The sequence below is a fragment of the Salvelinus alpinus genome, chromosome 21 (assembly GCF_045679555.1).
Source record: "Salvelinus alpinus chromosome 21, SLU_Salpinus.1, whole genome shotgun sequence".
In the NCBI taxonomy this organism is placed as follows: Eukaryota; Metazoa; Chordata; class Actinopteri; order Salmoniformes; family Salmonidae; genus Salvelinus; species Salvelinus alpinus.
Window position 1 is genome coordinate 17,730,847 of NC_092106.1, and position 23,019 is coordinate 17,753,865.

The 23,019-nt window shown below is 47.1% G+C and overlaps 2 protein-coding genes across 4 annotated transcripts in view; one reads left to right on the forward strand and one right to left on the reverse strand.

Annotated features, from left to right (window-relative positions):
- LOC139547945 (calpain-5-like) overlaps positions 1-22,164 on the forward strand; it is a 32,969-nt gene extending 10,805 nt beyond the window's left edge. Inside the window, exons 1-12 of one of the 3 annotated variants that reach the window (XM_071357170.1) lie at positions 4,983-5,107; positions 7,262-7,456; positions 12,869-13,077; positions 13,156-13,348; positions 13,474-13,667; positions 19,101-19,178; positions 19,317-19,512; positions 19,597-19,719; positions 19,819-20,015; positions 20,114-20,235; positions 20,498-20,634; positions 20,751-22,164. In XM_071357170.1, the coding sequence (XP_071213271.1) occupies positions 7,358-7,456; positions 12,869-13,077; positions 13,156-13,348; positions 13,474-13,667; positions 19,101-19,178; positions 19,317-19,512; positions 19,597-19,719; positions 19,819-20,015; positions 20,114-20,235; positions 20,498-20,634; positions 20,751-20,930 (1,728 nt within the window). In that variant the 5' untranslated portion in view covers positions 4,983-5,107; positions 7,262-7,357 and the 3' untranslated portion in view covers positions 20,931-22,164. Of the gene's footprint in view, positions 1-4,975; positions 5,108-7,261; positions 7,457-12,868; positions 13,078-13,155; positions 13,349-13,473; positions 13,668-19,100; positions 19,179-19,316; positions 19,513-19,596; positions 19,720-19,818; positions 20,016-20,113; positions 20,236-20,497; positions 20,635-20,750 lie in introns of those variants that run through there. The other 2 variants (XM_071357168.1, XM_071357169.1) reach the window with 2 other exon arrangements.
- On the reverse strand, positions 9,151-12,152 carry LOC139547946 (olfactory marker protein-like). Its single transcript, XM_071357171.1, has 2 exons — positions 11,968-12,152; positions 9,151-10,670 (listed from the first exon to the last, which is right to left on the reverse strand). The coding sequence occupies exons 1-2, from the start codon at positions 12,058-12,060 to the stop codon at positions 10,242-10,244; spliced, it is 522 nt and encodes a 173-aa protein (XP_071213272.1). The 5' UTR covers positions 12,061-12,152; the 3' UTR covers positions 9,151-10,241.
- Positions 22,165-23,019: the final 855 nt, after the last annotated feature.

Consider the following 23,019-nt stretch of genomic DNA (forward strand, 5'->3'; position numbering starts at 1 on the left):
TTTATCACTAATGGTTCTCTTGGCTTCTACTCAGATGCATCTCAGAATCTTGTTCTTTTGACTGTTGATTTAGAATAGAATTTTAATTGGGGAAAGGGGTGGTTAGCCTAATATCCTGTATAATTTCTCTTGTTTGCACCCCCCCCCCTTTCGCTCTCTTCTTCTCTCTCTCCCACCCTCCCCTCTGTGTGTTAATCCCATGTTGTACCCTCCTCCCTTTATCATTTCATTTAAATGTACAGTTTGATACAAATGCACGTAGTCAGACTGCACTGAACTCAAATTCACATGAGACATTCCTTAGTATTGTAAATCTAGCTTTAACCCCATGTTGTCTCCTCTATAGGAGCTGTGTGATAACCCCATGTTGTCTCTCCTCTATAGGAGCTGTGTGATAACCCCATGTTGTCTCTCCTCTATAGGAGCTGTGTGATAACCCCATGTTGTCTCTCCTCTATAGGAGCTGTGTGATAACCCCATGTTGTCTCTCCTCTATAGGAGCTGTGTGATAACCCCATGTTGTCTCCTCTATAGGAGCTGTGTGATAACCCCATGTTGTCTCTCCTCTATATGAGCAGTGTGATAACCCCATGTTGTCTCTCCTCCATAGGAGCTGTGTGATAACCCCATGTTGTCTCTCCTCTATAGGAGCTGTGTGATAACCCCATGTTGTCTCTCCTCTATAGGAGCAGTGTGATAACCCCATGTTGTCTCCTCTATATGAGCAGTGTGATAACACCATGTTGTCTCTCCTCTATAGGAGCTGTGTGATAACACCATGTTGTCTCTCCTCTATAGGAGCTGTGTGATAACCCCATGTTGTCTCTCCTCTATAGGAGCTGTGTGATAACCCCATGTTGTCTCTCCTCTATAGGAGCTGTGTGATAACACCATGTTGTCTCTCCTCCATAGGAGCTGTGTGATAACCCCATGTTGTCTCTCCTCTATAGGAGCTGTGTGATAACACCATGTTGTCTCTCCTCTATAGGAGCTGTGTGATAACACCATGTTGTCTCTCCTCTATAGGAGCTGTGTGATAACCCCATGTTGTCTCCTCTATAGGAGCTGTGTGATAACCCCATGTTGTCTCTCCTCCATAGGAGCTGTGTGATAACCCCATGTTGTCTCTCCTCTATAGGAGCTGTGTGATAACACCATGTTGTCTCTCCTCTATAGGAGCTGTGTGATAACACCATGTTGTCTCTCCTCTATAGGAGCTGTGTGATAACACCATGTTGTCTCTCCTCTATAGGAGCTGTGTGATAACCCCATGTTGTCTCTCCTCTATATGAGCAGTGTGATAACACCATGTTGTCTCCTCTATATGAGCAGTGTGATAACCCCATGTTGTCTCCTCTATATGAGCAGTGTGATAACCCCATGTTGTCTCTCCTCTATAGGAGCTGTGTGATAACCCCATGTTGTCTCTCCTCTATAGGAGCTGTGTGATAACCCCATGTTGTCTCCTCTATAGGAGCTGTGTGATAACCCCATGTTGTCTCTCCTCTATATGAGCAGTGTGATAACACCATGTTGTCTCCTCTATATGAGCAGTGTGATAACACCATGTTGTCTCTCCTCTATAGGAGCTGTGTGATAACCCCATGTTGTCTCTCCTTTATATGAGCTGTGTGATAACACCATGTTGTCTCTCCTCTATATGAGCTGTGTGATAACCCCATGTTGTCTCTCCTCTATAGGAGCTGTGTGATAACACCATGTTGTCTCCTCTATAGGAGCTGTGTGATAACACCATGTTGTCTCCTCTATAGGAGCTGTGTGATAACCCCATGTTGTCTCTCCTCTATAGGAGCTGTGTGATAACCCCATGTTGTCTTTCCTCTATAGGAGCAGTGTGATAACCCCATGTTGTCTCTCCTCTATAGGAGCTGTGTGATAACCCCATGTTGTCTCTCCTCTATAGGAGCTGTGTGATAACCCCATGTTGTCTCTCCTCTATAGGAGCTGTGTGATAACCCCATGTTGTCTATCCTCTATAGGAGCTGTGTGATAACCCCATGTTGTCTCTCCTCTATAGGAGCTGTGTGATAACACCATGTTGTCTATCCTCTATAGGAGCTGTGTGATAACCCCATGTTGTCTCTCCTCTATAGGAGCTGTGTGATAACACCATGTTGTCTCTCCTCTATAGGAGCTGTGTGATAACCCCATGTTGTCTCCTCTATAGGAGCTGTGTGATAACCCCATGTTGTCTCTCCTCTATAGGAGCTGTGTGATAACCCCATGTTGTCTCCTCTATAGGAGCTGTGTGATAACCCCATGTTGTCTCTCCTCTATATGAGCTGTGTGATAACCCCATGTTGTCTCTCCTCTATAGGAGCTGTGTGATAACCCCATGTTGTCTCTCCTCTATAGGAGCTGTGTGATAACCCCATGTTGTCTCTCCTCTATAGGAGCTGTGTGATAACACCATGTTGTCTCTCCTCTATAGGAGCTGTGTGATAACACCATGTTGTCTCTCCTCTATAGGAGCTGTGTGATAACACCATGTTGTCTCTCCTCTATAGGAGCTGTGTGATAACACCATGTTGTCTCTCCTCTATAGGAGCTGTGTGATAACACCATGTTGTCTCCTCTATAGGAGCTGTGTGATAACACCATGTTGTCTCCTCTATAGGAGCTGTGTGATAACCCCATGTTGTCTCTCCTCTATAGGAGCTGTGTGATAACACCATGTTGTCTCTCCTCTATAGGAGCTGTGTGATAACACCATGTTGTCTCTCCTCTATAGGAGCTGTGTGATAACACCATGTTGTCTCCTCTATATGAGCTGTGTGATAACCCCATGTTGTCTCTCCTCTATAGGAGCTGTGTGATAACACCATGTTGTCTCTCCTCTATAGGAGCTGTGTGATAACACCATGTTGTCTCTCCTCTATAGGAGCTGTGTGATAACACCATGTTGTCTCTCCTCTATAGGAGCTGTGTGATAACACCATGTTGTCTCTCCTCTATAGGAGCTGTGTGATAACCCCATGTTGTCTCTCCTCTATAGGAGCTGTGTGATAACCCCATGTTGTCTCTCCTCTATAGGAGCTGTGTGATAACCCCATGTTGTCTCTCCTCTATAGGAGCTGTGTGATAACCCCATGTTGTCTCTTCTCTATAGGAGCTGTGTGATAACACCATGTTGTCTCCTCTATATGAGCTGTGTGATAACACCATGTTGTCTCTCCTCTATAGGAGCTGTGTGATAACACCATGTTGTCTCTCCTCTATAGGAGCAGTGTGATAACCCCATGTTGTCTCCTCTATAGGAGCTGTGTGATAACACCATGTTGTCTCCTCTATAGGAGCTGTGTGATAACCCCATGTTGTCTCCTCTATAGGAGCTGTGTGATAACCCCATGTTGTCTCTCCTCTATATGAGCAGTGTGATAACCTCATGTTGTCTCTCCTCTATAGGAGCTGTGTGATAACCCCATGTTGTCTCTCCTCTATAGGAGCAGTGTGATAACCCCATGTTGTCTCTCCTCTATAGGAGCTGTGTGATAACCCCATGTTGTCTCTCCTCTATAGGAGCAGTGTGATAACCCCATGTTGTCTCTCCTCTATAGGATCTGTGTGATAACCCCATGTTGTCTCTCCTCTATAGGAGCTGTGTGATAACACCATGTTGTCTCTCCTCTATAGGAGCTGTGTGATAACACCATGTTGTCTCCTCTATAGGAGCAGTGTGATAACACCATGTTGTCTCTCCTCTATAGGAGCTGTGTGATAACACCATGTTGTCTCTCCTCTATATGAGCAGTGTGATAACACCATGTTGTCTCTCCTCTATAGGAGCTGTGTGATAACACCATGTTGTCTCTCCTCTATAGGAGCTGTGTGATAACCCCATGTTGTCTCTCCTCTATAGGAGCTGTGTGATAACCCCATGTTGTCTCCTCTATAGGAGCTGTGTGATAACCCCATGTTGTCTCTCCTCTATAGGAGCTGTGTGATAACCCCATGTTGTCTCTCCTCTATAGGAGCTGTGTGATAACCCCATGTTGTCTCTCCTCTATAGGAGCTGTGTGATAACACCATGTTGTCTCTCCTCTATAGGAGCTGTGTGATAACCCCATGTTGTCTCCTCTATAGGAGCTGTGTGATAACCCCATGTTGTCTCTCCTCTATAGGAGCTGTGTGATAACCCCATGTTGTCTCTCCTCTATAGGAGCTGTGTGATAACACCATGTTGTCTCTCCTCTATAGGAGCTGTGTGATAACACCATGTTGTCTCTCCTCTATAGGAGCTGTGTGATAACACCATGTTGTCTCTCCTCTATAGGAGCTGTGTGATAACCCCATGTTGTCTCTCCTCCATAGGAGCTGTGTGATAACCCCATGTTGTCTCCTCTATAGGAGCTGTGTGATAACCCCATGTTGTCTCTCCTCTATAGGAGCTGTGTGATAACACCATGTTGTCTCCTCTATAGGAGCTGTGTGATAACCCCATGTTGTCTCTCCTCTATAGGAGCTGTGTGATAACCCCATGTTGTCTCTCCTCTATAGGAGCTGTGTGATAACACCATGTTGTCTCTCCTCTATAGGAGCTGTGTGATAACACCATGTTGTCTCTCCTCTATAGGAGCTGTGTGATAACCCCATGTTGTCTCTCCTCTATAGGAGCTGTGTGATAACCCCATGTTGTCTCTCCTCTATAGGAGCTGTGTGATAACCCCATGTTGTCTCCTCTATATGAGCTGTGTGATAACCCCATGTTGTCTCACCTCCATAGGAGCTGTGTGATAACCCCATGTTGTCTTCTCCTCTATAGGAGCTGTGTGATAACCCCATGTTGTCTCACCTCCATAGGAGCTGTGTGATAACCGCATGTTGTCTTCTTCTCTATAGGAGCTGTGTGATAACCCCATGTTGTCTCTCCTCTATAGGAGCTGTGTGATAACCCCATGTTGTCTCTCCTCTATAGGAGCTGTGTGATAACCCCATGTTGTCTTCTTCTCTATAGGAGCTGTGTGATAACCCCAAGTTGTTTGTGAATGGTATCAGTGCTCATGACCTCCTCCAGGGCCAGCTGGGGAACTGTTGGTTCGTAGCGGCCTGCTCCTCCCTGGCATCCAGAGAAACTCTGTGGCAAAAGGTAAGACTCCCTGGCCGTGTGCATGTAGTGTGTTTGTTTGCCTTGGGTGTGTGACAAGCATGCACACACACACACACACACAGAATGACTTGGAGTTTATTATAAATTCCGACTCCTATTTGGAGGAGTGGCTTGTTTGTTTTTGTGTTCGTGTGTGTGTGGTGGTGTGGCCCTTCTGAGATGGCAGTGTGTGTTTTTTCCACTGAGTTCACAGTGAATCATTAGCATTAGTCCCACTGGTCGCAACTTTTTGTGTTCAACTTTTCACCAGCTCCTTACCCATGGCTCCTTATCCCTGGCTCCTTACCCCTGGCTACTTACCCCTGGCTACTTACCCATGGCTCCTTACCCCATGGCTCCTTATACATGGCTCCTTACCCCTGGCTCCTTACCCCTGGCTCCTTACCCCTGGCTCCTTATCCCTGGCTCCTTATCCCTGGCTCCATACCCCTGGCTCCATACCCCTGGCTACTTACCCATGGCTCCTTACCCCATGGCTCCTTATACATGGCTCCTTACCCCTGGCTCCTTACCCCTGGCTCCTTATCCCTGGCTCCTTATCCCTGGCTCCTTACCCCTGGCTCCATACCCCTGGCTCCTTACCCCTGGCTCCTTACCCATGGCTCCTTATCCCTGGCTCCATACCCATGGCTCCATACCCCTGGCTCCATACCCATGGCTCCTTACCCATGGCTACTTACCCCTGGCTACTTATCTCTGGCTACTTATCTCTGGCTCCATACCCCTGGCTCCTTACCCATGGCTACTTATCCCTGGCTCCTTATCCCTGGCTCCATACCCCTGGCTCCTTACCCCTGGCTCCTTATCCCTGGCTCCATATCCCTGGCTCCATACCCCTGGCTCCATACCCCTGGCTCCTTACCCCTGGCTCCATACCCCTGGCTCCTTACCCATGGCTACTTATCCCTGGCTCCTTATCCCTGGCTCCATACCCCTGGCTCCTTACCCCTGGCTCCTTATCCCTGGCTCCATATCCCTGGCTCCATACCCCTGGCTCCATACCCCTGGCTCCTTACCCCTGGCTCCATACCCCTGGCTCCTTACCCCTGGCTCCTTACCCATGGCTCCTTACCCCTGGCTCCTTACCCCTGGCTCCTTATTCCTGGCTCCTTATCCCTGGCTCCATACCCCTGGCTCCTTACCCCTGGCTCCTTACCCCTGGCTCCTTATCCCTGGCTCCATATCCCTGGCTCCATACCCCTGGCTCCATACCCCTGGCTCCATACCCCTGGCTCCTTACCCCTGGCTCCATACCCCTGGCTCCATACCCCTGGCTCCTTACCCCTGGCTCCTTACCCATGGCTCCTTATCCCTGGCTCCATACCCCTGGCTCCATACCCCTGGCTCCATACCCATGGCTCCTTACCCATGGCTACTTACCCCTGGCTACTTATCTCTGGCTACTTATCTCTGGCTCCATACCCCTGGCTCCTTACCCATGGCTCCTTACTCCTGGCTCCTTATCCCTGGCTCCTTACCCATGGCTCCTTACCCCTGGCTCCTTACCCCTGGCTCCTTATACATGGCTCCATACCCCTGGCTCCTTACCCCTGGCTCCTTATCCCTGGCTCCATACCCCTGGCTCCATACTCCTGGCTACTTACCCATGGCTCCTTACCCATGGCTCCTTACCCCTGGCTCCATACCCATGGCTCCTTACCCCTGGCCCCTTACCCATGGCTCCTTACCCCTGGCTCCTTATACATGGCTCCTTACCCCTGGCTCCTTACCCCTGGCTCCTTACCCCTGGCTCCTTACCCCTGGCTCCTTACCCCTGGCTACTTACCCCTTGCTCCATACCCCTGGCTCCTTACCCATGGCTCCTTACCCCTGGCTCCTAGTGTGAAGGACGTCACTGTGTTGCTAACAGGTTCACCTTCTCCATTGTCCGTGCAATGGCTCAACATAGTAGTCCTTCACTTCACAAGCACACGTGACTGCCCTGCTTGACAATGAAAAGGTACCAATTGGGCAGCGCCATTGGCGATATTTCAAGCTGTGGACTGATGTTACTGGCATGATATAACTCCGTACCTCTACCTCACTAAACCATCACATTACAGAGAGGGCTCTGATCTTTCATCTGAAACAACTGAGCAGGTTTATTATGTTTCTCCATTTCCTGAACAACAGAGGATCTGTCACTGAGAAAACAGCTGCTGTTGGGTTGGAGAGCGTATTTCACCCCAGAGACAGAGCTGGCAGGAGAGCGCTAAACAGACCGGTCTGATGAAGAGTTCTAAGCATTTTCTGTTCATTTCCCGGATGATTCTACTGTTAGTCGACAGCCAGAAGGTGGTCTACTGCACACAACCAATGTTCATTATGGTGGGTCTTCCTCTTAACACAGGCTCTCTGGAGAAAGCTCTGCCCTCGAGCTGGGACTGTTGACCAACCTAGTGTCCGGTACTGTGTTAGTCCGCTGAGCTAAAGCCTCAGGCAAGGTTACTTGTCCTAACTAAACTACCTCTGTTACACCTGCACCATCATGACTGTTATTATTAGCTCCCAGGGAATACATTATTGTTGTTATGAGTAGTAGTGGTGTGTGTGTGTGTGTGTTTGGATTAATTAATGGTTGTTTAGTCCTGGTGTTTAACGACATGTTCTATCAAGAGTCAGTAACGATGTGTTCTAGAAGCAGCTCGTTAACACAGAGATGGTATTATTAATTGGACCAAACTGTACCTTCCTACTGTCCCCTCTACCCCAACACACACACACACACACACACACACACACACACACACACACACACACACACACACACACACACACACACACACACACACACACACACACACACACACACACACACACACACTGTTATTAATCCACTGGGAGGGTGCTGTTATAATGTATGTGCTCTGGATCACTCTCATTAACACTCTGTCTCTGTGTCTCTGTCTGTCTCTCTGTCTCTCTGTCTCTCTGTCTCTCTGTCTGTCTGTCTGTCTGTCTGTCTGTCTGTCTGTCTGTCTGTCTCTGTCTGTCTCTCTGTCTCTGTCTCTGTCTGTCTCTTTCTCTGTCTGTCTCTGTCTCTCTGTGTCTGTCTGTCTCTCTCTCTTTCCGTCTCTGTCTCTCTCTCTCCATCTCTGTCTCTCTCTCTCTGTCTGTCTCTATGTCTGTCTGTTTCTGTCTGTCTCTATGTCTGTCTGTTTCTGTCTCTGTCTGTCTGTCTGTCTGCTACCATTTGTGTGTGAGAGAGAGGGAGGGAAAGTGTATTGATTTCCCTATGAATGAACAGCAACCGTAGCTACTGTAGCCTGAGGCTAAGCCATGTCTATCCTGTCCCCTGCCCTGACCATTAACACAAACACAGCAGGACAGAGTACCTACATCTGTCCCCTGCCCTGACCATTAACACAAACACAGCAGGACAGAGTACCTACATCTGTCCCCTGCCCTGACCGTTAACACAAACACAGGAGGACAGAGTACCTACATCTGTCCCCTGCCCTGACCATTAACACAAACACAGGAGGACAGAGTACCTACATCTGTCCCCTGCCCTGACCATTAACACAAACACAGGAGGACAGAGTACCTACATCTGTCCCCTGCCCTGACCATTAACACAAACACAGGAGGACAGAGTACCTACATCTGTCCCCTGCCCTGACCATTAACATAAACACAGCAGGACAGAGTACCTACATCTGTCCCCTGCCCTGACCATTAACACAAACACAGCAGGACAGAGTACCTACATCTGTCCCCTGCCCTGACCATTAACACAAACACAGCAGGACAGAGTACCTACATCTGTCCCCTGCCCTGACCGTTAACACAAACACAGGAGGACAGAGTACCTACATCTGTCCCCTGCCCTGACCATTAACACAAACACAGCAGGACAGAGTACCTACAGCTGTCCCCTGCCCTGACCATTAACACAAACACAGCAGGACAGAGTACCTACATCTGTCCCCTGCCCTGACCATTAACACAAACACAGCAGGACAGAGTACCTACATCTGTCCCCTGCCCTGACCATTAACACAAACACAGCAGGACAGAGTACCTACATCTCTTTATTGAACAGCAGTAGAGGACATGGCCAGTTTACAGTATATTGTTGTGATATTTCATGCAAAGTGAATATGGTTGGAGTTACATTGCAGCATTGGTTCTCTAATATTTCCTATAAAGAAGGATCAGAACAAGCTATTCATATCATTCAGGTTTTCAATATAAATGTACAGCTAACTGCCAAAATAAAATAAACACTTGGGTAATAAGGTATACAAAGTATATTGAGAGCAGCTGCTTCCACACAGGTGTGATTGCTGAGTTAATTAAGCAATTAAGATCATACTTAGTCATGTATGAATTCTGGAGCGGCTGAGACAGCGTTTTCCACCACCATCAACAAAACACCAAATGATGGAATTTCTTGTTGAAGAATGGTGTCGCATCCCTCCAATATAGTACCAGACACTTGTAGAATCTATGCCAAGGTGCACTGAAGCTGTTGTGGCGGCTCGTGGTGACCCAACGCCCTATTAAGACACTTTATGTTGGTGTTTCCTTTATTTTGGCAGTTACCTGTATCCATAGTTTGATTCTGCAGCCTACTGTGTAACTACTTTACCTTCAAAACATGGTTTCTAGCAGCTTGTTGACTGACATGCATAGATAGATAGATGCTCAGGAAGAAAGTACACACACACACACGCACACACAGATGAGAGATGGGACTCAGTGTGTGTGGGCGGGGGGCGTAAAGAGAAGGATAGGAGTGTAGACTGGTCCAACCTAGACTGGCTGTAGTAGAAGGCATTCCCTTAGAATGGAGAGAGGGAGACTAGAGGAGTAGAGGGAAGGGATATTTTGGGAATGAGGCCCTTTATCTACTTCCCCAGAGTCGGATGAACTTCTGGTTACAATTTTTATGTCTCTGTGTACAGTATGAAGGAAGTTAGATGTAGTTTCACGAGACAGTGCTAACTAGCGTTATCCATAGACTTCCAGTCATTGCTCGAAAGCTAGTTAGCATTGGCTCGCAAAACTACCTCTATCTTCCTTCATACTGGACACAGAAAAGTACACACTTTGGTATCCAGAGGGCCTCATTGCCAAAATCTAGAAGTATCCCTTTAAGGTTTGTAGGTCAGGCCTGATTGAACTCCATGGAGATGCTGACCTTGTCAGCCTCCGCCCCCTCCTTGAAGGCAAGCAGGAAGTACATGACCTTTCGGACCTTTGCCAGCTCCGCGATTCGCTCCCCAAACTCCTGGATGTCCGCCTCCAGACACTTGAGGGGTGTGTCCTCCGGGTCACCAGCGTTCCGCCAGAATGTTCCGACGGGTTCAAGAAGCTGCCGGGTCATCAGGTGTGTGAGGTCAGGGGTCCAGAGCTGGGAGATCCCTGTGACGGTCACTCTGCCATGACCAATCAGAGACACCGACCAGTGGATGAACGTCAGCTTCTGATTGGAGAAGTCCAGACGGTAAACAGCCTCGTGGGGGAGGAGCAACCGCTCCCCCTCCTGTCGCTTCTGACCGCTCCGCTGCAGGGACTGGACACGCAGCTGCATTACCTAGTAACAATAATAACTATATTAATAATGTAATCATAATATAGTAATACTATAATATAACTGCACTTCTGACCGCTCCGCTGCAGGGACTGGACACGCAGCTGCATTACCTAGTAACAATAATAACTATATTAATAATGTAATCATAATATAGTAATACTATAATATAACTGCACTTCTGACCGCTCCGCTGCAGGGACTGGACACGCAGCTGCATTACCTAGTAACAATAATAACTATATTAATAATGTAATCATAATATAGTAATACTATAATATAACTGCACTTTTGACCACTCTGCTGCAGAGACTGGACACGCAGCTGCATTACCTAGTAACAATAATAACTATATTAATAATGTAATCATAATATAGTAATACTATAATATAACTGCACTTTTGACCACTCTGCTGCAGAGACTGGACACACCTGCGAATCACATAATAATAATACTTTTATAATAGTATAACTATAATATCCTGGACGTACTGGATACTCAGATGCAGATACCATTCAGTACAAGTCGACTCCTGAAAACTGTCCATGCATTTGTCAGTAAATAGGCTACTTTGTTTTAGTTCCCCCCCCCCCTTTTCTCCCCAATTTCGTGGAAGCCAATTGGTAGTTAGTCTTGTCTCATCTCTGCAACTCCCGTACGGACTCGAGGGAGGCGAAGGTCGAGAGCCATGCGTCCCCCGAAACCCAACCAAGCCGCACTGCTTCTTGACACAATGCCCGCTTAATATGGAAGCCAGCCGCACCAATGTGTCGGAGCAAACACTGTGCACCTGGCAACCGTGTCAGCGTGCACTGTGCCCGGCCCGCCACAGGAGTCGCTAGAGCGCGATGGGACAAGGACATCGCTGCCGGCCAAACCCTCCCCTAACCCAGACGACGCTGGGCCAATTGTGCGCCGCCCCCACGGGTCTCCTGGTCGCGGCCGCCTGCAACAGAGACGGGACTCAAACCCAGAATGTCTAGTGGCACAGCTAGCAACTGCGATGCAGTGCCTTAGACCACTGCGCCACTCAGGCGGCCCCAGATAAGCACATATTTAAGACAGTACCAAACTACTACACATAGCAGAAGCCAATTTAGAATTTTGCATGTCTACTTGAAAATACTTTTTTCAAAGTGACTTATGGTGAAGGCATTATTACATCATTACTCAGTATATCTGACCCATGCAAGAATCAAACTTGCAACCAACTGAACCATCGATTGTGCTATTTCAATCACCAACCTCATCTTAATTAACCACATCTCAACCACATCTCAACCTCGTGAACAGTCTTACCTCAGTGAGAGAAGTGTCCTCTGCAAAGCGTAGCTCCATGGCTGAGCCAGACGAGGGGGCCGCGGCCGGGTCTGTGCATGTCTGAGAGCTCATCTTTCTCTGCTGGGGAGGGAACGAGGCCTGCCTGTCTGTCTGTCTGGATGGATATTTGTGTCTGTCTGTGTGTCTGTGTCTGCAGATAGTTTCGCTCTGTTCCTCTCCCCCTCTGTCTCTCTCTTATGCCATCTCTTTCCCCTCCCTTTCCCAGAGGGTAACATGGTTGAGTTGGTTCTGTGGTTGGGACTATTGATTGTGTGGCATGTACAGTGAGGGAGGGATGGAGAACAGAAGTGAGGAGAGGGGAGGAGGGAGTTTGTGGTGGCGCTAGGCAACAGGAAGTGATGACATCAGAAGAGGAACCAGGGATTTTCCTGAGGGCTTCTGGGAGCTGGTTGGTCATAGCTGGATGGGCTGGTTATTAATATACCCAAATGCTGGCTGTGTGTGTGTGTGTGTGTGTGTGTGTGTGTGTGTGTGTGTGTGTGTGTGTGTGTGTGTGTGTGTGTGTGTGTGTGTGTGTGTGTGTGTGTGTGTGTGTGTGTGTGTGTGTGTGTGTGTGTGTGTGTGTGTGTGTGCACCAATGTCTGTTTGTGGTGTGTACATTTTGGTTTGGTTGTTATGATGCACTAGGTGGTTGCTTGTTTAAGTTAGCTGTAAAAAAAAAAAAATCTGATTTGTATTGAGCAGATAGTGAGAGAGACTGGTAGTGGGGAAAGTTAGAGAGAGATTGTATCAAAGGGCAGTAGGCCGGATTTGAACCCATGACCATACTAAAGACGTGTGCTGGAGGCTGCAGCATTACCTCTAGACCAGCCAGGCCATGCAGCTGTGATGTGTTCTGAGCGTCTTATCTCCCTCCCAGGTGATCCCGGACCATAAGGAACAGGAATGGGATGAGGATAAGCCCGATTCTTACGCCGGAATCTTCCACTTCCGCTTCTGGCGCTTTGGAGAATGGGTGGATGTTGTCATCGACGACCGGTTGCCCACTTCGAATGGCAACTTGGTGTATTGTCACTCCAATGACAGCAACGAGTTCTGGAGCGCTCTGGCGGAGAAGGCCTACGCCAAGTTAGTACTATAAATGGACTGTTGTGTTTGTGTAGGATGTGTTGCTTTTGCTGAGTGTGTGTGTGTGTGTGTGTGTAGGATGTATGGGTGTTACGAGGCATTGGACGGGGGCAACACAGCGGATGCGTTGGTGGATTTTACGGGTGGCGTATCGGAGCCCTTGGACCTGCTGGAGGAAGGGTTGAGTACGGACAAGGAGAAACGCTCAATGCTGTTCGACAGAGTCCTCAAGGTCCACAACAGAGGAGGCCTCATCAGCGCCTCCATACGGGTATAACACACACACACACACACACACACACACACACACACACACACACACACACACACACACACACACACACACACACACACACACACACACCTAGAATCCTGACCATTCACCACTCCCTGCAGGCGGCCAGTTCAGCAGAGATGGAGGCTCGTCTGGCCTGTGGTCTGGTGAAGGGTCATGCCTACGCTGTGACAGATGTTAGAAAGGTCCGGCTGGGCCACGGCCTCATGGCTTACTTCAAGTCCGACAAACTCACAATGATACGACTCCGAAACCCCTGGGGAGAGAAAGAGTGGAACGGTGCCTGGAGCGACAGGTAGGTTTTAAAATGTTTGTTATTTACCTTTAGTTATACAACAAGTCCTATTGAGGTCAGAAGACCTCTTTCACAAGGAAGACCTGGCCTGGTAGTGGGAAAGAAGAGTGTGTGCAGAGGCGTCAATTGGGAATGACAGTCGCCATATCCTAGCTAGCTCAACACCAACAATTTAAAATAGGCTACGAAAATCATTAAAATCCCGAATTAAAAGGCAAATGCAGTTTAGTGGCGTTAACCTTCTGACTTTAGGACCATGCGGATACCTGGGAGCGGGAGGGAGCGCGGTTTGTATGGCTGGCTGGCTTTATGGACAGCAGAAGGCAGACATTTTACGTGCCCCCAACCGATTGTGTTTTTTGTTTATCTGCGTTGTATTTTTTTACTCATTTTGTACATAATGGTGCCGCTACCGTCTCTTATGACTAAAAGAACTTCTAGACATCAGGACTGCGATTACTCACCACGGACTAGCAGAATTATTTTTCTTCTTTCACGACTCTGACGAGCCCGAGGCGGAGGATATACGGCTCCCTCGGGAACAGACCCCGACCCCCGTGATCTGCGTGGAGAGGTGGAGAAAGAGAGGCAGGAGAGCGGGCTGCCTTCTGAGAATTCGAAGCCGGTCGAATAAACTTCCCCACTTCCCTCAATTCTGCTCGCAAATGTGCAATCTTTGGACAATAAAATCGACGAGTTACGGGAAGATTAAACTACCAACGGGACATAAAAACTGGAACATCTTATGCTTCACAGAGTCGTGGCTGAACGACAATATCTACATACAGCTGGCTGGTTATACGATGTACCAGCAGGATAGAACAGCTGCGTCTGGTAAGACAAGGGGCGGCGGACTATGTATTTTTGTAAATAACAGCTGGTGGACCATATCTAAGGAAGTCTCGAGCTATTGCTCACCTGAGGTTGAGTATATCATGATAAGCTGTAGACCACACTACCTACCGAGAGAGTTCTCATCTGTATTCTTCGTAGCTGTTTACATACCACCTCAGTCAGAGGTTGGCACTAAGATAGCATTGAATGAGCTGTATTCCGCCATAAGCAAACAAGAAAACTTGCGGAAAACTTGTGTTCCCCGGCTCCTAGTACCGGGGACTTTAATGCAGGGAAGTTTAACTTCTTATGAGCGTGTAGCGTCCCACCTGGCCAACATCCGGTGAAATTGCAGAGCGCGAATTTCAAATTACAGAAATATAAATATTTAACATTCATGAAAATACAAGTATTATACATCAAAATAAAGCTTAACTTCTTGTTAATCTAGACGCTGTGTCAGATTTCAAAAAGGCTTTATGGCGAAAGCATACCATGCAATTATCTGAGAACAGCGCCCCGCATACAAAAACATGAAAAACATTTTTCAACCAGGCAGGTGCGACACAAAAGTCAGAAATAGCGATATAATAAATGCCTTACCTTTGAAGATCTTCTTCTGTTGGCACTCCAAAAGGTCCCAGTTACATCACAAATGGTCCTTTTGTTCGATAAAGTCCTTCTCTATATCCATAAAAACTCAGTTTAGCTTGCGCGCTTCATTCAATAATCCACCGGTTTCCCTCCTTCAAAATGCATACAAAATGAATCCAAAACGTTACCAATAAACTTATCCAAACAAGTCAAACAACGTTTATAATCAAACCTCAGGTACCCTAATACGTAAATAAATGATAAAATTTAAGACGGAGAATAGTATGTTCATTACCGGAGATAAATAACAAAGAACGCGCTTTCACCCACGCACATGGAAACACTACAGCCAAAATGGGAGCCACTTAGAAATACTACAACTTCTAGCTCATGTTTCCAAAAACCAGACTGAAACTCTTTCTAAAGACTGTTGACATCTAGTGGAAGCCCTAGGAACTGCAATCTGGGAGGACTTCGCCTCATAATAAACATGAAAGCCATTGGAAACAGTGGAAGGCTGAATTATATATTTTTTTGATGGTTTGTCCTCTGAGTTTCACCTGCCATATTAGTTCTGCTATACTCACAGACATAATTTTAACAGTTTTAGAAACTTTAGAGTATTTTCTATCCAAATATACCAATTATATGCATATCCTAGCTTCTGGGCCTGAGTAACAGGCAGTTTACTTTGGGCACGCTTTTCATCCGGACGTGAAAATACTGCCCCCTACCCAAGAGGTTAAATCCGTTTTACCAAATTTCTATCAGCATGTTAAATGTGCAACCAGAGGGAAAGGAACTCTGGACCACCTATACTCCACACACAGAGACGCATACAAAGCTTTCCTTCGCCCTCCATTTGGCAATGGAGCCCTCCATAATTCCATCCTCCTGATTCTTGCTTTCAGGCAAAAATTGAAGCAGAAAGCACCAGTGACTCGATCAATAAAAAAGTGGTCAGATGAAGCAGATGCTAAACTACAGGAATGTTTTGCTAGCACAGACTAAAATATGTTCCGGGATTCGTCCAGTGGCATTGAGGAGTACACCACATCTGTCATTGACTTCATCAATAAGTGCATCGACAACGTCGTCCCCACAGTAACTGTATGTACATACCCCAACCAGAAGCCATGGATTACAGATAACATCCGCATTGAGCTAAAGTCTAGAGCTGCCGCTTTCAAGGAGCGGGACTCTAAACCGGAAGCTTATAAGAAATCCCGCTATGCCCTCCGACGAACCATCAAACAGGCAAAGTGTCAATACAGGACTAAGATCGAGTCATACTACACAGGCTCTGATGCTCGTCGGATGTGGCAGGGCTTGCAAACTATTACAGACTACAAAGGGAAGCACAGCCGAGAGCTGCCCAGTGACACACGCCTACCAGACGAGCTAAACTACTTCTATGCTCGCTGCGAGGCAAATAACACTGAAATATGCATGAGAGCACCAGCTGTACTGGAATACTGTGTGATCATGCTCTCCGCAGCCGATGTGAGTAAGATCTTTAGACAGGTCAACATTCACAAGGCCGCAGGGCCAGACGGATTACCAGGACGTGTACCGCGAGCATGCGCTGACTAACTAGCAAGTGTCTTCACTGACATTTTCAACCTCTCACTGTCCGAGTCTGTAGTAGCAACATGTTTTAAGTAGACCACCATAGTGCCTGTGTCCAAGAACACTAAGGTAACCTGCCTAAATGACTACCGACCCGTAGCACTCACGTCTGTAGCCATGAAGTGCTTTGAAAGGCTGGTCAGGGCTCACATCAACACCATCATCCCAGAAACCCAAGGACACTCCAAATTGCATACCGCCCCAACAGATCCACAGATGATGCAATCTCTATTGCACTCCACACTGCCCTTTCCCACCTGGACAAAAAGAACACCTATGTGCGAATGCTATTCGTTGACTACAGCTCGGCATTCAACACCATAGTGCCCTCAAAGCTCATCAATAAGCGAAGGACCCTGGGACTAAACACCTCCCTCTGCAACTGGATCCTGGACTTCCTGACGGGCCGGCCCCAGGTGGTAAGGGTAGGTAAGAACACATCCGCCACGCTGATCCTCAACACAGGGGCCCCTCAGGGGTGTGTGCTCAGCCCCCACCTGTACTCCCTGTTCACTCATGACTGCACGACTCCAACACCATCATTCAATTTGCCGATGACACAACAGTGGTAGGCCTGATCACAGACAACAACGAGACCGCCTATAGGGAGGAGGTCAGAGACCTGGCCGTGTGGTGCCAGGACAACAACCTCTCCCTCAACGTGATCAAGACAAAGGAGATGATTGTGGACTACAGGAAAAAGAGGACCGAGCACGCCCACATTCTCATCGTTGGGGCTGCAGTGGAGCAGGTTGAGAGCTGTAAGTTCCTTGGTGTCCACATCACCAACAAACTAACATGGTCCAAGCACACCAAGGCAGTCGTGAAGCGGGCACGACAAAACCTATTCCCCCTCAGGAGACTGAAAAGATTTGGCATGGGTCCTCAGATCCTCAAAAGGTTCTACAGCTGCACCATCCTGACTGGTTGCATCACTGCCTGGTATGGCAACTGTTTGGCCTCAGACCGCAAGGCACTACAGAGGGTAGTGGGAACGGCCCAGTACATCACTGGGGCCAAGTTTCCTGACATCCAGGACCTCTATACCAGGCGGTGTCAGAGGAAGAAAAGACTCCAGCCACCCTAGTCATAGACTGTTCTCTCTGCTACCGCACGGCAAGCGGTACCGGAGTGCCAAGTCTAGGTTCACGAGGCTTCTAAACAGCTTTTACCCCCAAGCCATAAGAGTCCTGAACATCTAGTCAAATGGCTACCCAGACTATTTGCATTGCCCCCCCCCCTCCACTCTCCACACCACTGCCACTCTCTTATCATCTATGCATAGTCACTTTAATAACTCTACCTACATGTACATACTACCTCAACTAACCGGTGCCCCCACACATTGACTCTGTACCGGCACCCTCTGTATATATTGTTATTTTTTACTGCTGCTCTTTAATTACTTGTTACTTTTATCTCTTATTCTTATCCATATTTTTTTGAAACTGCACTGTTGGTTAGGGTAAGTAAGCATTTCACTAAGGTCTACACCTGTTGTATTTGGCGCATGTGACAAATAGAGTTTGATTTGAGAGAGCTATATATATTGACTAAATGCTCATGTCTCCGCCCTAACAATCGGATTTGTTTTCCCAAAGGCGGGAAGGCAGGCGACAAGCTTACGTCCAAAATAAGCCCATTGAAACGCATTGGGCTAATATTGGACAGATTTTTGTGAGAGTGAAACCTCTCGCTTTGCCTCTTCCTCTCTGTGGAAAGCACATCGATGCATTTGCAGGGAACAGCGTGACTTTTTTCAACACAGAACTGGAGACCGCTGTAGTAGATGGCTTTGTCTCGGTAACTGCTGTTTGACTTGACATGAAACTACAGCTGTAATCCTGGTACTGAGCTAGTGCGTAGCAGCCAGCTAATACTGGAGTAAATTTAGCTTTTTTTTCTGCTCTCCAAATATAATTTTACAGTTTTAAAATGTGTAGAAATCAGTAAATGAGCTTCAATATATAGTTATTTTTTTTAAATACTCCCAGATGGGTGTGTGTGTATGTGTGTGTATATATTGACCGGTTCCTGACTCACTGCTCCCTCTGCTGGTGGAGAGAGGTGTTGTTGGCCAACAGGGAAACAGATCTTTAGCACAGATTGATGGTTCATTCCTCTTAGAATGTTTGTTTAATTTATATCCTGTATCATAGGAAAATTCCAAAAATGATCTTGGCACCAAAAGGTCTAGGGGAAACTGTCCATGTGAGCCGCTGTTGATGTCCATGTCTCAGAACCTTGAGTCCCCTACTCTATCAGTTCTGTACTGGTAGCATTATTTCACACAGAACACCCTTCAGAGAAACACTGAGCGGTAGAGAACCTCTCTGCAACAACTTCTCTCTCTTTCCTCTCTCCTCTCTCTCTCAGCTCAGAGGAGTGGGGGAAGGTGAGTAAGAGTGAAAGAGAGAAGATTGGCGTGATTGTGCAGGACGATGGAGAATTTTGGTGAGTTCTAACCCTTAACCTATGACCTCTAGCCATGACCCCTAACCTTTCCTCCACACGGCTGAGAAAATGGATGGCCATAGGATGAAGCTTGATGACTTCCCTTTTCCTGCCCCCCCCCCCTCAATCCCCACCCAGGATGACATTTGATGACTTCTGTCAGTACTTCAGTGATTTGATCATGTGTCGTCTGATCAACACTTCCTACCTGTCTCTTCACAAGACCTGGGAGGAGGGCTCTCTAAAGGGCGCCTGGCAGAACCATGACGACCCGCTCAGCAACCGCGCTGGGGGCTGCACCAACAACAAACACACTTTCATACAGAACCCACAGGTAGGGGTAGGGATGGGGGGAGGGCGTGTGCGTATGTGTGTATTCATTTATAGGACTGGTCTGTGTGTGTATCTCTCCCTGCAGTATGTGTTCAACGTGAAGAAGCCAGAGGATGAGGTGCTGGTATGTCTGCAGCAGACAGACAAGAGAGCCAGACCTAAAGAGGGGAAGGGGGAAAACCTGGCTATAGGCTTTGAGATACACCGGGTGAGAAGTGTGTGTGAGAGTGTTATTAATGTGTAATTTAAAATGAATGTGTGTGAAAGTCTTATTAATGTGTTCATTAAAATGATTGTGTGTGTGTAGGTGGAGTTGAACAGGCAGTACCGTATGCACACTCGGCAGCAGAAGGTGTGTGGGAGTGTGTACATCAACTCCAGGTGTGTGTTCCTACGCTGTTCCCTGAAGGAGGGTCGTTACGTTGTCATACCCACAACCTTTGACCCCGCTCTGGAAGGAGACCTCTTGTTACGCATTTTCACTGACGTCCCCGCTGACTGCAGGTACACTCATTCACTCACTCACTCACTCACTCACTCACTCACTCACTCACTCACTCACTCACTCTCCTCATTATCTTGCCCTCTCTCTCCCCCCATAGAGAGTTAACCCTAGATCAGCCAGCCCAGACGTGTTGGTCAGGACTGTGTGGCTTCCCTTCCCTGGTCACTCAGATTCATGTCCACAGAGCAGATGGACTGGCTGGACAAGACTCTGATGGAGGTATACAGACCTTTCTTCTCTCCCTTCTCCGTCCGTTCCCTTTTCTTCTCTCCCTTCTCCGTCCGTTCCCTTTTCTTCTCTCCCTTCTCCGTCCGTTCCCTTTTCTTCTCTCCCTTCTCCGTCCGTTCCCCTTTTCTTCTCTCCCTTCTCCGTCCGTTCCCTTTTCTTCTCTCCCTTCTCCGTCCGTTCCCTTTTCTTATCTGGTCCTTTTCATATCTTCTCCTCTCTTCTCCTCCTGACAGTCTGTATGTGTGTGTTGCAGCGTCAGACCCATATGTGATCATTCGTTGTGAGGGGGAGAAGGTTCGTTCTCCGGTCTATAAAAACACCCGCAGCCCAACCTTCGACACCAAGGCTCTATTTTACAGGAAGAGAACTAACCAGCCTATACTGATAGAGGTGAGGAGACTGGGCTGGGGGGTGGAGTTAAAGTAGCGGTAACATCACAATTTGGGTTGTTTCAATAAGTAACTGTTCTCTCAATTAAAGTCAGTACAACTTTATTCATCCTCCAGGTGTATAACCACAACGTGTTGATGGATTCCTTTCTGGGTCAGGTCAGTTTGACCTCTGACCCCGGCGACCCCCAGCAGGTTACCGTCCACCTGAGGGACAAGGGTAATCACCAAGACAACGACCTCCCAGGCACGCTCACCATCTCCATGGTGACCAGCAATATTCTCACTAACGTCTGACTAACCATCAATCAATCACCAATCAATCACCAATCTATCAATCAGTGCCTTACTCCCTCCGTTCAATATGAGAGAAGAGCGAAACAGGTGCCAGTAACAGAGTATATGATTGGTCAAGAGGTCCCCTCTGTTTCCATATGTGCTGGAACTGGCAGTATACATGATTACACTGTTCAATATGAACATCATCACTATATGTACTGTATACACTAACTATATGTTTACAGTTTATGTATCTTTAAAGTTGTATTGTTTTGCCAAAGATTTGATCATAAATATCAATTAATTTGCCGTTAACCTCATCTGTTGAGGGACCAAAGTTAGGATTCCAGACTGTATTGTGTTGGTTTTTACTGAGTGTAGTACTATCCCTGACCACTTGGGGGCAACAGAGGACATTTATCTCCTAGTTCTCCTTTCTCATCTAATAACCACTTTAACTTGTGCATTACAGATATATAAATACTTGTTGAGTATTTCAGCTGCATGTGTTGTCCTGTTTACATTTATTTACATGGTTTAGTTTTACATTTCAGTCAGCTTTGTACTAGTCTCTCTCAAGTAGCTGAGTTGGTTCTGTGTGCTGAGAGTAGCTACGGACATTTTTATTCTTTATGGGAGACATTGTTCAAGTTATTTTTGTTAATAACTTTATAATTAAACTTTAAAAAAAGAGAGATTTCTGTCGGTTGCTCTACTTTTATATCATGTTGATTTTCCAGTGGGAGGCCCAATACCAGTAGACAGACAGACAGACTAGATTCACTAGAGGAGAAGAGAGATTAAGCTACAGTTTCTAACCAACACTGCCACTCTTACATTCGACTCTTTACTCAAACACTCAACTCCTCCCTTCTTTCTCATTCCCATATTACTCTATCATGTTGTATTACCTCCAGTTACTACAGTGCCATGTAGATCACGTTTCAAATCATATCGCATTTATCTATAACATTCTCGTGATCATGAGCACTTCCTAACACTGTCATAAGTGTCATAAACAGTCATAATGTCAGTCTCTGTCATGGTGGTGGGTCCTTGTTAGAGAAGGACTGGTTCATCTGAGCAGGCTTGTTTCTTATCTTTATAAGTAAAGGTTTATGATATTTTAATGTTCCGCAGGGTGATTTTAAAGGCTATTTAATTATTTAGTTTTATACTTCTCTGTTTATTTCTCTTTAAACCTGTTGGCTGGTTTCAATCAAATGTATACTGTAATAAATAGTTAAAACACTGTCTGTCTGGTGCCGGGTCACTCTGTGTCCCGTCCTCCATTTTATCTAGTGTGTGTGGTCCCATTACTCAGCAGAACTCTCTCTTGATAGAGTCCACTATCAACCATGCTGTGTAGAGCGAGAGAGTGTGTGACAGTGTGTGCTGTTAGGTTCAGTGAGGTGTGAGGAACACCGATCAATGTGTCTTTCAGAACAGCCTGACCTTTATTACAGCAACACCAATAGACGAGAGATGTGCTCTCTGTTTCTATATGTGAAGCAATGCATTCTCTCTGTGTGCATGTTGAATGGTTGTGTGTGTGTGTGACCTCCTACGTTGTGCCTCACTGCCCCCCACTGGGTTTCCTGCCCCCCACCCCTCTCCCTCTATCTCTCTCTCCCTCCCTCTATCGCGCTCTCCCCAGTAACTCTAATTGGGATCAGTGGCAGTGAATGAGCTGGTGTGTCACAGCTAATACCTTCATAGAGAGAGAGAGAGCAGGAGCAAGGGAGTCACTAGTACCTCTACAGTGCAGCAGGTGTCTGACCACCCACTAAGAGAGAGAGAGATTCAGGAAGCCCCTCTCTTTCTCCGTCCTGCCTTCATCCATCCACCCCACTGCATTCTGTGGACTTGTCTGAGTGAACATAGACCTGTGACACCCATCCGGAACGAGAGAGAGAGAGGGGTATAGAAAGAGGACTGTACACAGTGGTAAGAACATACACAGTCAGGAGGCTTAAAGAAGCATGGAGGCTTTGGCTCTTAAAGCTACTTTTTAAAGCTGCTTTTTAAAGCTTTTTGCTAACGTCTCCCTCGTGCGTGTGCGTGTGTGTGTGTGTGTTACAAGGCTTATTGGTGTTGTTTGTCCAGA

What these genes read in the sequence shown, in the direction of transcription:
- LOC139547946 (XM_071357171.1), bottom strand. Translation starts at nt 12,060, where the DNA reads ATGAGCTCTCAGACATGCACAGACCCGGCCGCGGCCCCCTCGTCTGGC. An exon ending in AGGACACTTCTCTCACTGAG is followed by an intron (nt 10,671 to 11,967) that starts GTAAGACTGTTC and finishes TATTGTTACTAG; the next exon opens with GTAATGCAGCTGCGTGTCCA.